At 50.1% G+C, this 14,539-nt stretch overlaps 1 protein-coding gene across 5 annotated transcripts in view; it reads left to right on the forward strand.

Moving 5' to 3' along the window:
• AFAP1L2 (actin filament associated protein 1 like 2) overlaps window positions 1-14,539 on the forward strand; it is a 70,607-nt gene that overhangs the window by 52,910 nt on the left and 3,158 nt on the right. The window contains exons 6-18 of one of the 5 annotated variants that reach the window (XM_050340859.1): window positions 2,471-2,554; window positions 4,841-5,046; window positions 5,595-5,774; window positions 6,312-6,401; window positions 7,173-7,257; window positions 8,735-8,839; window positions 9,472-9,683; window positions 11,322-11,467; window positions 12,074-12,185; window positions 12,853-13,092; window positions 13,182-13,359; window positions 13,598-13,765; window positions 14,044-14,225. In XM_050340859.1, coding sequence (XP_050196816.1) covers window positions 2,471-2,554; window positions 4,841-5,046; window positions 5,595-5,774; window positions 6,312-6,401; window positions 7,173-7,257; window positions 8,735-8,839; window positions 9,472-9,683; window positions 11,322-11,467; window positions 12,074-12,185; window positions 12,853-13,092; window positions 13,182-13,359; window positions 13,598-13,765; window positions 14,044-14,225 — 1,988 coding nt within the window. The remainder of the gene's footprint in view (window positions 1-2,470; window positions 2,555-4,840; window positions 5,047-5,594; window positions 5,775-6,311; window positions 6,402-7,172; window positions 7,258-8,734; window positions 8,840-9,471; window positions 9,684-11,321; window positions 11,468-12,073; window positions 12,186-12,852; window positions 13,093-13,181; window positions 13,360-13,597; window positions 13,766-14,043; window positions 14,226-14,539) is intronic. The other 4 variants (XM_050340861.1, XM_050340860.1, XM_050340862.1 and 1 more) reach the window with 4 other exon arrangements.

The raw sequence follows: 14,539 nt of genomic DNA on the forward strand, positions 1-14,539 counted from the left end.
CAACTGCATTACAGCAGTGAACAGGAAGATAGACCCCAGCTCAGGTGAGAGAAGATGCAGGCTCGTTGTGGCTGGGGTGCAGAGGAGAGGTCCCCCCAGCTCTGCCATGTGTTTTGCTGAAATGCTCTGGGTTGTTTGGCTTGAGGTGAGGGCTGTGATGCACAGGGCACAGGAGGTGAAGCTCTCAGGCAGTTCGGGCAGCACAGGGTGCTGCAGCCTCATCCCCATGGCAGGAGATCCCAGTTGCCTGCATGGTAAGATAAATGGAGGGGTTTTTTTCCCCCTCCCTGCTGAACACTGGGGAAGTGGATAATGTGTTAAGAACCATGGCAGAAAAAGACATGTGCTGGATTAACTGGAGTACAGCCCTGGATCCATGTGCTGGGATACCCAGCTTATGTTATCCAGGCAGCTCCATAAACCCTCCCTGAGTTCAGAGACTTGGCTGGCAGGAGCGATAAGCACACACACACAGCTTCCACCTCTGCTTTTCCTGGGTAACCTGCTGCTCAGAGGCGCAAATACACCCACCATCCTCTGAAATCTAGGCCGGTCAGATGCCCAAGGAAATGAGAAATCAGAGCCCTGCAAAAAGAGAGAAAATCCCACATGATGGGAGCACTGTCAAAGTGAGGCAGCTCTGGGTGCCGATGGGTCAGTCTGGGGCTGCTGTGAACTGTTGTACCAGTGGGCTCAGTGTTTTACTGAGCAGCGTCACAGCCGTAAGTGCAGACAGGAGCCTGTGAAGCCAGCAGGGATGGGATGTAGGATTCCAGGCAGCCTCTCACACCTGAGATGTGTGGTGCCTTAGCCTCCTGTGACTGCTCAGCCACAGGTCCCCTCTGCAGGCCCCAGCAGGTCCCTCCTACACAAACCTCTGGGTGAACTACAATGCCGATGGCTTTTAAGGTGGTTTGTGTGAGAAGGAGGGCAGCATTGTGCCACTGAGAGTCTCTGTGCTTTTTGGCAGCTTCATGTTTGAAGTGATGTCTTGGTCTGAGCCAGAAGGAGCAGGGAAAGACGCGGAGCTGCCAGGTGTGTGGCAGGAGGAGACTGGGGGCGCTCGGGAGAAGGTGAAGTGTGGTGTGCTGTGCAGAGGGGAGGCTGGGTAGCAATGCTGGTGCCCCAGTTTGCCTTGAGATCAGGCTGCAAATCCCATGGTGCATGGGCAAACCTGCAGGTCCCTGTCCTGCCCTTTGTTTCAACAAGCACAACTTGACTTACCAGATGCTGATAGAACCTTGTACCAGTCCTACACAGAGTGATGCTCATTGCTAGCAACTGCCTTGGGACCTTGGTGTGAACATGCACGGGTTTGCCCTGCCCAAAGATGCCAAAGCCTGACCCCAGTAACCCCCAAGGCCTCTGTGGTCACCTCCCCTTTCCCCCCAGGCTGGATAGGGAAGGGGCCAGCAGTCCAGGGAGCTGCTGGTGATGTTTCATAGAATGGCCTGAGTTGGAAGGGACCTTAAAGGTCATCTAGTTCCAGCCCCCCCTGCTGTGGAAAGGGATACCTTCCAGACCAGATTGCTCAGAGCCCCATCCAGCCTGAACACTTCCAGGGGTGGGGCATCAATAGCTTCTCTGGGCAACCTGTTCCAGTTCCTTATCACCCTCACAGTAAAAATTTTTTTTCTAATATCTAGTCTAAATCTACTCTCTTTCAGTTTGAACCCATTTCCCATTGTCCTGTCACTACATGATCGTTGTAATAAGTCTGTCTCCGATACGGTTGCCAGCAGTATTACAGCATGAGCCTTGGAAGACACCCATGTGTCCCCAAACAAATGGGCGTAGTGAAATCAAACAAAAATAGGAACACCACTAAAATAAGTGGGTTCACTGCCAAGAAAGGACATCAAAGCAAGCTTCCAGATGGGCTGAGGAGATAGAGGTTTCGTGCAGCATCAGAGGTGGGAGTGCGAGGCGCTGTAACAAACCGTGGGTGTATTAATTAAAATGAAGCAGGCAGGCGAGTCTGTTGGGTCTTGCAGCCCCTCTTTCATCAGCAGGGTTCCCGCCTCTCCGCTGGGGACGCCTCTGCCTTTCATTTTACAGCTCCGGCAAATGCTGCTGCTCTGCCTCCCCTCCTGGGCTGAGATGTGTTAAAGCGTTATCGCCCGCCTTTGCATAATGGGAGGGTGAGATAAGAAGCAGAGTGAAAGCGCAAGGGGCGGCTGTGGCTGCCAGCTGGCAATAATTATTCTGGCTGAAACAGCTCCTCTGCCCTGGATGGTTTTAATTACGATGACAATGATTCAGTTTTAAAGGGAATCGCCTTGTTTGAGGGGATGGGTTAAAAATGTCCCTGTTTGAAGTCTCACCATCCACACGTTGTGTAGGGATGGGGCAGCCTCACTGGCCACGGGGAGCCCGGGAGCTGAGCCGGATCGACGCCCTTGTTCTCTGCATTTGCTTATCTGTGGCTTTCTCTCTTTGTCTCCCTTTCTCTTTCCTTTTGATTGTGCAGGTCTTTTTGGTAGGCTTGCTGCGGCTGGACCCAGGCCAGGGTTGCAGGTTACTGAGGGCGTTATTTACGCCACAATAACAATGGGTATGGCATGCTTTCCAAACCTAAAGTGCCTCTTTTTTAACAACAACAACAACAAAAAACTCCAAAAGATCCCCAAAAACTCAGTTTAGCAAAGGTTATTAGATACTTTCCCTGCCATTGCATGGAGGGTAACCACCTCTCCCCTCTCCCTACTTGTTATATATGCAAGGCGTTATATTTTTTTTGTGGCTTTCCCTGTGCTCAGGATGACAATGAAGAGAACTTCCCTAGCTTTTATTCCCCTGGTTCTGTCACTGATGTGGAGCTGATACTGTGGTAACAGTGGTTGCATTGACAAGTAGCTCTTTGGTGAATGGCTGAAGGTGCTCTGCTGGGGCAGAGGCAGCTTGGGTGTATTGAGAGGGTTGGAGCTTCCTGCATGATGGCATTGATTTAGCTCCCTGGCCATGGAAAGACAAATAGAAAAGGAGAAGTGGAGTTAGGTAAAGACACTCAAGATTGTGGCTGCACTGATGACTTGGGGCTGAATGAGCCTCAGTAGTGACCACAGTGTTGTCTCAAGTCACCCAGGCAAGGTTTGTCCCAGTTTGCCTTGTTACACATCCTGGTAAATGCCTTTCCATCATGAGGCCACAGCAGTGTCACCAGGTCAGCAACGACTGCAGCTCTTCAAGTAGAGAGGAGCTCATCTCTTGAGGAACCACACTTGTGGTTGTGGTTGAGGCATAAAAGAGCAGCCAGGACTCCCACTGAGAGCATGGAAGAAAACTGCTGTTCCCCCAGGAGAAAGGTGGCAGCCTGAGACCTGATGCTCTGGGTGAGGGACACCAGGGACTGACAAAAGGGACCATGGGGGCAGTTAGCAATAGCCCCATGTTGATAAGGAGGGACATTTAGAAAATGAGGTTCCCTTAGGCATCGTTGCTGCTGCTGCATATGGAAAGGACCCTAGCAGAGGAGAGGTTCAGCTTCTTGGTTCTTGTAGGGTCGAGAAACCTCAACACTGTTATTTCATCTGAATTTCTGCATAGAGTGCCTGTGGACCAGGTCTGCATAGTGAGAATGCATGGAAGGGGATAAAGGTTTCCCATAAAAGATGGAGAGCTGGAGATGGTGAGCCAGTAGTGTGCTCCACTCAGAGACTGTGAAAGAGAGTATTTGCTTTTTAATAAGTTTAATTGATGCAGCTTTGATCATTTGGGGGATGTTATAGAGTAAGATTTCACTGGGGGTAAGGCCGTAGCTTTGTTACTGCATCTCAGTTCCTTTTATTTTAAGAACAAATAACCCCAACTGAAATGTTTTTCACTGGAGCTCCTAATGTGGTTTTTTTTCCTTTGTCTCTTTTCTGACTACTTTTCTTCTTTTTAATTTCCACCAATCTGATAATATTACTTTTATGTAGATATTAAGATATGGTGAGAATCAAAATTAAATTCCAGTGAGAGAAACTTAACAATATTCCTCTGTGCTGTTTGGTAGGACGAGAATGCAAAACCCTACACAGATGCTGCCCAAATCTTACCATCTTGCTCTGTGAGCTTATCTTGTGAATAAGAGCTGTACTGTAAATGCCAGCAGAGCATTGCAAATCCCCCTGCAGTCGGGGGGAACATTTTTAGTGTTTCTGATGAGTCTGGTACCAATGATCAGCTGAAAACTCCAATAACCTACAATACATTAGATCTGGGTATTGAAAATCCCAATTCATCCTAGTAACATAGCGGTCCTTTTAAGAATGGATTGCTGCTGCAACAGTGTGTTACTTCAAAGCCTCTTGCTGTCCCTTAGATGCTGAGTAGGGAGAGGGATCTATTAGCCCAGGAAAGTGGAATGGCATCTCAAATACAATAGATCCTTGCTTGCTGCATGGCCTTGCAAATACCATTTGTACTTCTGACATTCAGAGGACAAGGGCTGATTGTAGTTTGCTGTTGCCTTAAAAATTGTGAGCGTTTGAATGGAAGTGGAAAGTGTAAAAAACATCTTTTTGGAGGCGGGGGAAGGAAGCAGCAAACATCAGAAAATGTCTAAGGGAATGTTCTCGAATTTGTGGTCAACTGAGAAGTGTCTTTTGAGCGTTTGCTAATGGAGGCTATTAGGCACAAAATATTGCTATGAGATTCATATTGGGGTAGAAAGAAAAAAGGATCTATGAGGGTTACTTTCCTGTTTATTATCCTCCTGTAGGAGAGCCTCAAAAGACACATCCCTGCACTGGAAGCTTTTGCATGTGTGAGCATGGCTGAGGCAAAGCATTAGGCTCAGAGTTATTCCAAAAATGTTAATCTAAAAATTAATGATAGAGCTCTGCTTTTGTTATAGAAGATGGTGAAGCCGTTAGTAGTTCCTATGAATCCTATGATGAGGAAGAGAGCAGCAAAGGCAAGTCAGCAACCCATCAGTGGCCATCCACGGAGGCCACCATTGAGCTGATGAAGGACGCCCGCATCTGTGCCTTCCTGTGGAGAAAGAAGTGGCTGGGACAGTGGGCAAAGCAGCTGTGTGTTATCAAGGACACCAGGTTGCTGGTGGGTAGATCCTCTATTCTCTGCCTAAAACAATCTGTTTGTATGAACTGGGGAGGGAAGCGGCACCTCAGGCCATGTTAAGCTGCCAGAAACAAAGTAGTTCTAGAAGCAATGTTTCAAAAAAGCAATGTCTCGGAGATTTAGGGATTGCATTCCGTTTTCAGAAGGAATATAGGCATGGGACTGCTGAGGGAGGCACAAGGATGCATTTGTGGCCAAAATTCCGATTCCCCAAAACGCCTAGGGATGCTTTTTGGAGAAACTGTTTGAGGTGGTTAAGCAGAAGGGATGCTTATCCCACAAGCTGACCACATACTTGACCCTCTAGCAGTGAGGTATTTCAGATTATATGTGCATGCACATAAACACGTGTGCAGTCTGTGTACTTTGTAGGACACAGCTCTGTAAAACCTACAGGACCTTTCTGTGTTCAGTGTACTTAATGCATGTAGTTGGCACTAAGTCACTTACGGGGTTGAGTTCACGCTGGTGAGTGAGAGGGAAGGCTCCTCCTCTGCATCTCACCCCCTCCCATCTTCCTTCCCCAGTGCTACAAGAGCTCCAAAGACCACAGCCCTCAGCTGGACGTGAATTTGCTGGGCTGCACTGTCATTCACAAGGAAAAGCAAGTGAGGAAGAAAGAGCACAAGCTGAAGATCATTCCCACGAATGCCGACGTCATCGTGCTGGGGCTGCAGAGTAAAGACCAGGCAGAGCAGTGGCTCAGGGTCAGTGACACCCTGCTGGTGCTGCCATGCTTTGCTGGGAGACCGTGGCTTATCTCATCCCTGTCCTTATGTGCTCTGGCTCCCTTCCTCGCTGCAAGCCTTTATACAAATATATCACTTCATTTTCTTGTCCTGGCTTCTTCCTGCAGCTCCCTGCCACCTTCAGCATGCTGCAGTCCATGTAGGGACCTCCCAGCACAGCTGCAGTGTCGGGGGATGTCTGGGGTGGATGCCCAGCATAAATTGGCTTAGAGCAGGGGTGGCAGGGGTGGCCCTTCCCCTGAGGCAGCAGCAGAAGAAGAAGCCTTCGTGGAGCCCAGGACGGTAGCAAGACGACTGAGCTGCCTTTGCTGGCAGCCTCTCCCAGCTGACTTGGATCCAGCAGTTCCTGCTGGCTGCCTGCTGCAACACCAGGACAGACCCCAGGGTCACAGGGACTGTAAACCATGGGTTTCCCAGGCTGCTGGGTGGGGGAGAAGTATTAATCCTGTAGGTCCTGCAGCTCTCTGACAGGCTGTGGCTTTCCCTTCTGCACAGGTAATCCAGGAGACCAGTGGTCTGCTGTGCGAAGGAGGCAGTGAAGGCAACCAGTACATCCCAGATTCACAGCGCCTCAGCTACCCAAAGGTACCTCTTGTATCTACAAAGAGAACTAGCACTTAGGCTTTTTAACCCTATTCCTTCAATAAATAATAGTGTAGGTACCCTGATTTTACCTGAGCAAAGACTGATATGAGTGTAATCAGACCCTTGCTCTGCTGAAAAGGAGCATTATTGGAACAATCTTTATTTTCCTTTGCAATCTTAATTTTGCTGCCGTATCTTTCCCCCCCAGTCTGACTCAACATGTGGATCCCCACCATACAGGGCAACAGCCACTGTCTCATCCAATGGGATGGTTGTGTTCACCAAGAGCTTTGGGAGGGACATAGACCCTTGGACTCCAGGGCTTGGTCCATCTCTATTCCAGGTTTAGGTGACACCACCCTATGAGCAGCTTGTTTCAAAACAGTGGGAGGAGAAAGAGACTTTCGTAAGTCTCTGGTGCGCACCTCTTTGGGCACCTGGCCGGTTCCTCTGCCCATGCCCCCCTGCAGGGACTGCCAAATGCCCCCACTAGCCAGGCTGCAGGGTAGGAGGCCAAAGGGTGACATCAGTGGTGCCACCACGTCACCTCAGAGGTGAGCCCAGCTGGGGGGTGTGTGTACTGGATCAGGAACAGTGGGAAGGGCACAGCGAGAGGGAACCAGCAGGGCATATGTGGGTGAAAGCATCTGCTGAAGAGAAGGTGGGGCTTTATAATATAAGAGGGGGGGGGAAAAGGTCCTTGTGGCACATTCTGTGTGGAGGAATGGGTCACGTGCATCTGCTGAGCTTGTGTCTGGTGTTTGCTGACAGGTGGAGGTATCCGAGAGATACTCTGCAGCCTCTGAGAGCGGGAGCAGCACGGACGGCCACCCAGAGACAGCTGAGACAAAAGATGGTAAAACCTCACCCTGGGAACGACAGGGGAAGTGGGCCCTTGACCCTGCATGAGGCGAGGGTTTGTTTGTGTAGCCTTTTCTGCCACTGCCCCCTCAAATGGACCTGATGCAGGGTGTGCACATTCACTGCCTGTGAATCTGACTTCAATTTGATTGTGAATTTGATTTCATTTTTCATAATGAAGTAACAGGTGGGTGTTGAGGTTTCTCAGGATCAGGATAGGGCTTGAGAAACCTGGATGTGATACCTGGTCTACCACAGAGTTCCTACCTGTCTCTGGGCAAGTCACTCTGGGACAGTTTGAGATGGCGTAACTGCCAACTGAAGTGACTTCTCTCAGAGATGTCTGCAGAAAAGTGGAGTCCTTTGTGAAATGCTGAGATGCCTCCAGTGGGAGACTTACACCTTCTCACTAGGGTGAAGCTCTAGTGTGAAGGTGTAATTTAAGCTGGGACAGGTAATTACAGTAGAAGAGGAGATGCTCTATTAGAAGGATGTGGGACCAATCTATGTATCAGAGAGAGATAAATCCATGCTGCGAACCCACTGGAGTCACCCAGCAAATGGACTTCAGCTGCTGAGTCCTTCTTATGCTTGGACTTCGTCATTTTGTTATGGAAGTGAGAAGGAAAATCTGGACTAAGAAAATCCAAGTCAATTTCTTACCAGGATTCCCTGATGATTGCACAACGTTATTCCAATACACACTTGACTGATGTGCTCAGTAGGAAAATGCTGAAGAGGCTCTTTGGACATAAATTTTCCCTCTCCCCACCTTGCACTTCTATTTTATAGAAGGAAAGACTGAATGCAGTAAATGTTTATGGGTAATGGTTTTTAATTCAATTCTTTGTAGTATGAGAAAGTGAAAGGAGTTTTGTAGAGCAAGACCCTGTGCAAACAGCCTTCCTTAGGACAAGAGGGCATGGGCTTAAACTCTGCCAGGGGAGGTTTAGGTTGGATATTAGAAAGAAGTTCTTTACAGAGAGAGTCATCAGGCATTGGAATGGCCTGCCCAGAGAGGTGGTGGATTCACCATCCCTGGAGGTTTTTAAGGTGAGGCTGGATGTGGCACTGAGTGCCATGATTCAGTAATCACAGTGGGGCTGGATCAAGGGTTGGACCTGATGATCTCAGAGGTCTCTTCCAACCCAGTTAATTCTATGATTCCCACTGCTCCTGCAGTGACTGGCCTTTGGTCAGAGCTAAACCAGTTTAAAGCAATATGGATGAGAATCTTCAACAAATCACTAACTGAGCTTACTGGTGCCATCTTGCTCATCGGCTCCCTGGGCTTGGGACTGTTACAGCCTGTCCCTGAGTCGCAGGTTTGCCCTCTGCAAGGGATGTGTGTGCTGTGGGTGCAGGAGAGCAGTACAGGCAGCTCTGGGGCAGGACTCCCAGCTGGGACAGCAGGCTGTGTGTGTGGCTGTGAGCTGGGAAAGCCACACATGTGTCTTTTTCATTTCCGGTAGTCAAGAAGAAGGGCACAACTGGCCTGAAACTGAGCAACCTGATGAACCTCGGGAGGAAAAAGTCCAGCTCCATGGATAGCCCAGAGAGATCCTTGGAGACTTCAAGTAAGTGGCAGCACGAGCACCTCTGCAGGGACCTGTCTCAGGGGTGGATCTCAGTGTGCAGGGCAGGATGAGCACCAGGCATCATCCTCCTCAAAAATGCCTGTGCCAGACTGTCCTGCTGTTGGCAGCAGAGAGGCCACAGTCTGCCAATAAATCCATGCAGATTGTGGTGCCTTGTGCACATTAAGGTGACTGCTGGGCTTACAAGGGCAGGCAGTAGCTCACAGGGTGACCCAAGAGGAAGGGCAGGTAATATCAGACATACACTCAGAAGGTATCTGTGCTGCTTTTCCTTGGCACCAGCCCAGGCTGGGGGAGTCAGCAGGGAGAGAGTTGTGTGGCCAGCTGGTATTTGACAGTCTGGGACCAACTTTGTCCAACAACAAGCCAACTTGCTGCTCCAAACCTAAGCTGAATTTCAAGGGTCTCATTTTGAAAATATTTTTGGTTTTCTCCCTGTTTTGTATGGATAGGACAACTTGTCTTTGTGCTTTTGCTCTTTATTTTTGCCTGTGGCTTTGTGTCATGTAGTGGTCTGGTAACTTACCCGTTAGACATCACACAAATGGATTTGGGTTCTCTCAACCAGATGGGATGGAAAATATGTCTAAGTGAGCTCTGTTTGCTTGCAGGTTACCTGAATGTGCTAGTGAACAGCCAGTGGAAGTCACGTTGGTGTCAGATAAAAGATGGTCACCTCCATTTCTACCAGGACAAGAACCGAAGCAAACTGGCTCAGCAGCCCCTGAGTCTGGCAGGTTGTGAAATTATCCCAGAGCCAAGCCCTGATCATCTCTACTCCTTCCGCATCCTGCAGAACGGGGAAGAACGGGTCATTTTGGAGGTAGGGTGTATATGTGCAAGAAAGCTCTGATTTAAGTCATCAGCTTGGGTACCTTAGTAGGTCTAAATGCCAGTGAGGCCCTCCAGAGGAGCCCTCAGTCCAGCAAAACAGAACCTGAAGTGTGGGACTTGGGTTCATCTGCCTGTGGTCACCTAGGATGTGTCCCATCTAGCTGGTAATCCAGGCTGTGTCTGACGCTGTCTGGTCTTAAAATGGGATAAAGAGTCCTTTGGAGATGCCCATCTTTCTCCTTGAATACGTAAGTTCTGTGGACTGCATTCCAGGTGGTTAATGTTAGATAAGAAAAATGTCACTTTAGGGATTTAAGTCTGTGGTTGGGAGGAACTGAGAACTTCATCTTTTGACAACGCAGTTCCAAAGCCATGGGTCATGCATCCCAAGTAAAGTGATTGCAGATCTGACCCTGAAAGTGCAAGTGAATTCATCTCCATCTGTTACTTTCCTTTGCCTGCATCCAGGACTGTTTATCTCTAATCTTAGTTCTCTCTGACGACAGCATGATTATAGTAGGAGGTGGACAATGTGAGCAATTTCCTGTATTTTTCCAGTGGGTGGAATATTTATAGCTAAACAACTGACTTTGAGGGCATGCTGTGAAACTGGAAGATGGTTTTGTTTAGCTTCTGGTGCAGGGTATGTCTGTATCTAAGAAATTTTGCCCAATTACAGATGTGAAGAAGAGGTGTTGAGAAAATTTACATTTTGTGAATGGAAGAATCTGTATTTTTGTTGGGATGTCAGACTCAATGTCAGACTCCATGTACAGACTGGCTGGCTGGCAGGCTTCCCAGGGACTGAAGTCTCTGCTAAATAAAACAGATTGAAAGCTTAAAATATGCTTTCCACTTTGGAAAGTATATATATATATATTTATATATATATATATGTATATATATATTCCCTTGCCCTGAATTTTGTGCTCACTGCTCTGACTCCTCAAATCAAAGCAGAGGGTGGATGCATCAGCCCACTTCTTGCTTCAGGTAGAATCCCTTGCTACCAGGAGGTGCACGTGGCTATTTACTAGAGCTGACTTCAAGGCACAGTATTTAACTCTTCATGTTGCAAAGTGTCAAACTGCTCACTGCAGCGTGGAATTTGACCACGTTAAAGCAAGGGACTCTCTCTGACGCTTTAAACAATTCCCTGCTCCTCTCCCCTTGTGCAAAAAGCCCTGGAAGGGGTTTGGGCTCTGGCATCAGGACCTCGCAGGCTCGGGTCTCCTTGCCTGCCTGTTTTGGCAATCCCATTGCTGCACTCTGCTGGTGCAAAATAAAACCCACACCCAAAGCTGTTCCCAGCCAGCATCTCCAGCCACAGAGACTTCTCTTACTCTTGTAGCCAGCTATCACCAGCGAAAGGAAAATGCAGACTGACTAGAAACTTTAGGAAGGAGTTAAGCAAAGAGCTGCACGTATGTAGCTGCCAAATTTATGAATCAGTCCATACCCAGAGCACTCTCAGGTATATTACAAATACCCAGCAGTTCATCTTTCTCCTTGCAAGCCCAGAGAACTGCCAGCCTGCTTCCCTACCCAAGGCTTAGCCAGCATTAGCCTCTGTGAGTGCAGAGAAACTGCTGCTGCAGCCTGTCCTGTCTGTCTGGTCACCCTGTAGGCAAAGTCCTCGGAGGAAATGGGCCACTGGCTGGGCCTCCTCTTGTCGGAGTCAGGTTCGAAAACAGACCCAGAGGAATTTACCTACGATTATGTGGATGCTGACAGAGTTTCCTGCATTGTGAGCGCTGCGAAGAATTCCTTCTTGTATGTCAGTGGTAATGGGTTGGGGCTGCATGGGGCTGGAAGCAAGCCTGAGCAGGGGTCTGTCCATTTGTGGGAGGCTGGCTGCTGTGGGAACAGGTGGTGAATTCACAGCTACCACTCAACCCCTTTCTTTAAAAGCTCAGCGTGTGATAATAAGAGCACTTTTTGTCCTGCCATGGGTGCATCTAGACTGAGCTGCAGCTTGGCTTGGGGACACGCCCAGGTGGCTCTTGCAGAGGCAGGCTGGTGGGGTGGCTTGGCTGGGGGGTGCAGAGCTCTGGGCACTCAGCCCCCCAGTTCACCCAGTTCACCGTGCCACTGGGGCAGGGTGATTGCACTGCTGTGGTGCTGTGCCCAAGGGCTGGGTGAGAAAGGAAAGAGTGGAGGGGAAATGCAGCTCCACTCTGGTGGGTGCTGCTTGACGGGCACCAGGAGCAGCGATCACACTGCTCGTGTGGCTCTGCCTGCCCGTCTCCTGCATCTGGTCTGGGTGGCTCTGCCCGGACCTCAGGACTGCTCTGCCAGGATGTCCCAAAAAGGCAGCACTGCAGAGCCACACAGCAAGTGTGATCCCTCCTGATGGGATGTCCCGCTGCCTGTTCACAGCCTCATGCAGAGGAAGTACTCGGAGCCCAACGCCTACATCGACAACCTGCCCAAGGGCCGGGTGCAGCAGGACGAGCTGTACGACGACGTGGATCTGCCAGACCTGCCCCTGGTAAGATGTCCAGGGCCACAGGCACAGGCCCTGCTGCTGTGAGCTCTGTGGGGACCACAGGCAAACATCTGGCCACAGGGAGTCTCTAGCGGTGAAAGGGGAACTTCTTTTTCCCAGCAGTGATGAAGAGGATTCCCAGACCCTGGGGAAATCCTGGCTTTTGCAATGGAGCAGAAGCAAATGCTGGAGAGGAGTTTCTAGGGAACAGGGAAGAGGTTTCCAGGAATCTGCTGTAGGCAGCTGGGATTAAGTTTCCATCAGCAAACAGCCTGGATTATTTCATAATAGATAGTGGAGTTTTTTGTTGCCTGTAGGAGCAAGGTCTGTGTTTAAGGGCAAGAACAATGGGTCATGCTGGAATAGGGTCTGTTATCCCAGGAAAGGCAAAAAAATCTGGCAGGGGTTGCTGGATGTACAACAGCGTGAGATACTTGCCTGGGGCTGCTGCTACTGTCAGAGACCTAAAGAAGGAGAGCAGAACGGGCCTTTCCTTCAGTACACAAAAAGCCTTGTATGGAATGACGTAGACAACGGGGATTTAGTTTCTCCAAGGTTTTTGGAAAATACTCCAGCTTGTCTCAGATACCACTGCTCTGCAGTGAGATGCTTCTTGTACTTCTGACTGCAGCAGATGGTCCCTTTTCAGGGGAATATTCTCCTTTTGCAGGAAGAAGTACCCAAGAATGAGAGCAAATTGGAAGGGGACCAAGACAGAGTGTATCTAGATCTCACCCCAGTAAAGTCCTTCCTACACTGTGCTGGCAGGATGTCATGCCAGCCTTCACCCCTTAGCTCACCATCTTTGGAAAGGGCTGCCAGCAAGGCTGCTGCAGAGAGCACAGCTGAGACAGCCCTCGTGGCTCAGGAAGCCGAGCCCTGTGCCAAGGCGATGGAGCCCTCGGAGCAGGTACTGTCCAAACTGTGGTGTGGGGCCAAGCTTAATCAGCGAGACAGCTCCTCCCCACCACATCATCCCACTTCATCTCCCCTCCCCAGAAACACCCAGAGAAGCCAGAGCCCGAGGAGGTGCTGCCACGAGTGCCTGCTGTCAAAATCCAGCCCCAGCAGCAGAACATCGCCTTCCCCCAGCCGGCCCCCGAGGTGCCAGCGGGCCCAGTGCCAGCAGGCAGCCCCCAGCTGGTGCCTGCACATCGGCCCAAGATGCCACTGCCAGGTGGGTGGGCTGCACAGGTGGCCAGGGAGTGCCTCAGCAGCAAGGGGCTTGGAGGGAGGTGGCATCCTGTGGTTGGGCTGCTGCTGTAGAGCAGCTTTACAGTGCCCAAGGGGCTGATGAGGCTCCTGGTTGGTGAGTTTCCAGACCCTCATGTGTGTTGTTTCCAAGCACATGGAAACGTTTTCCCTCCTGCTTTTTTCCCCCTGGCTGAGCTTGCTTTGGTGTGCTGTGTTTCCAGCAGCAGCAGTGGAAACCAAGCTGGGCAAGAACAGGACAGAGGCGGAGGTGAAGCGGTTCACAGAGGAGAAGGAACGACTGGAGAAGGAGAAGGATGAAATCAGAGCTCAGCTCACCCAGCTACGCAAGGAGAGACGGGAGCTGAAGGAAATGCTTGGGAGCAGCACAGGTAGAGCAGGGCAAGGTGGGATGTGTGGAAATGGGCCGAGGGACTGCGGGGAAAGGGGGCGATGAACCTGGCCCACCTGGGACCAGAAGGGGCGGGGGGAACTTGGGGCTTTGAGTCAAACCATGTAGCCCAGGTTTCACTAGAGCAAGAACTTGCTCTGCCACAGTCCCTCTTAGGGCAAAACATAAGGAAAAGGTACAGGACCATGCCCTAGTCCCTCCTCCCCTCATGAACTCCCCAAGTTCCCAGCAAGCACCACGATACCCCTCCTTTCACAGACAAGAGCCTGGAGCAGAGGCTGAAGGAGATAGACGAAGAATGCAAAAGGAAAGAGAGCCAGAGGGTGGACCTGGAGCTGAGCCTGGTGGAGGTGAAGGAGAACCTGAAGAAGGCAGAGTCTGGCCCAGTGACGCTGGGCACCGCAGTGGACACCACACACCTGGAGAATGCAGCCCCACGGGTACGTGGGGGGCACCCCTGGGATGCACAGCAGCTCTCTGGCAGCCAGGCAGTCACACTGTCTGAACCTGCTTAGTAATAATTAATAATAACATCAGTATTATAATATGTAATCTTGTACAAATGTATAGCTTATATGTCTTAAGTATTATGTTAATTATATATAATATGAATAATGTTATAATAATCTAATGAGGTAACAGCAGTGTTGGAGATGCAAAAGGTGGTTGGGGCTCAGGAGAGTGGCTCTGTTTTGCTGACCTTGAGCAACACCCTCCAGGACTGTGCAGGTGCGGACCCAGCTCCTTCTGCACT

The sequence above is a fragment of the Myiozetetes cayanensis genome, unplaced genomic scaffold, assembly GCF_022539395.1.
Source record: "Myiozetetes cayanensis isolate MyiCay16 unplaced genomic scaffold, myiCay2020 scf10, whole genome shotgun sequence".
NCBI classification, from domain to species: Eukaryota; Metazoa; Chordata; class Aves; order Passeriformes; family Tyrannidae; genus Myiozetetes; species Myiozetetes cayanensis.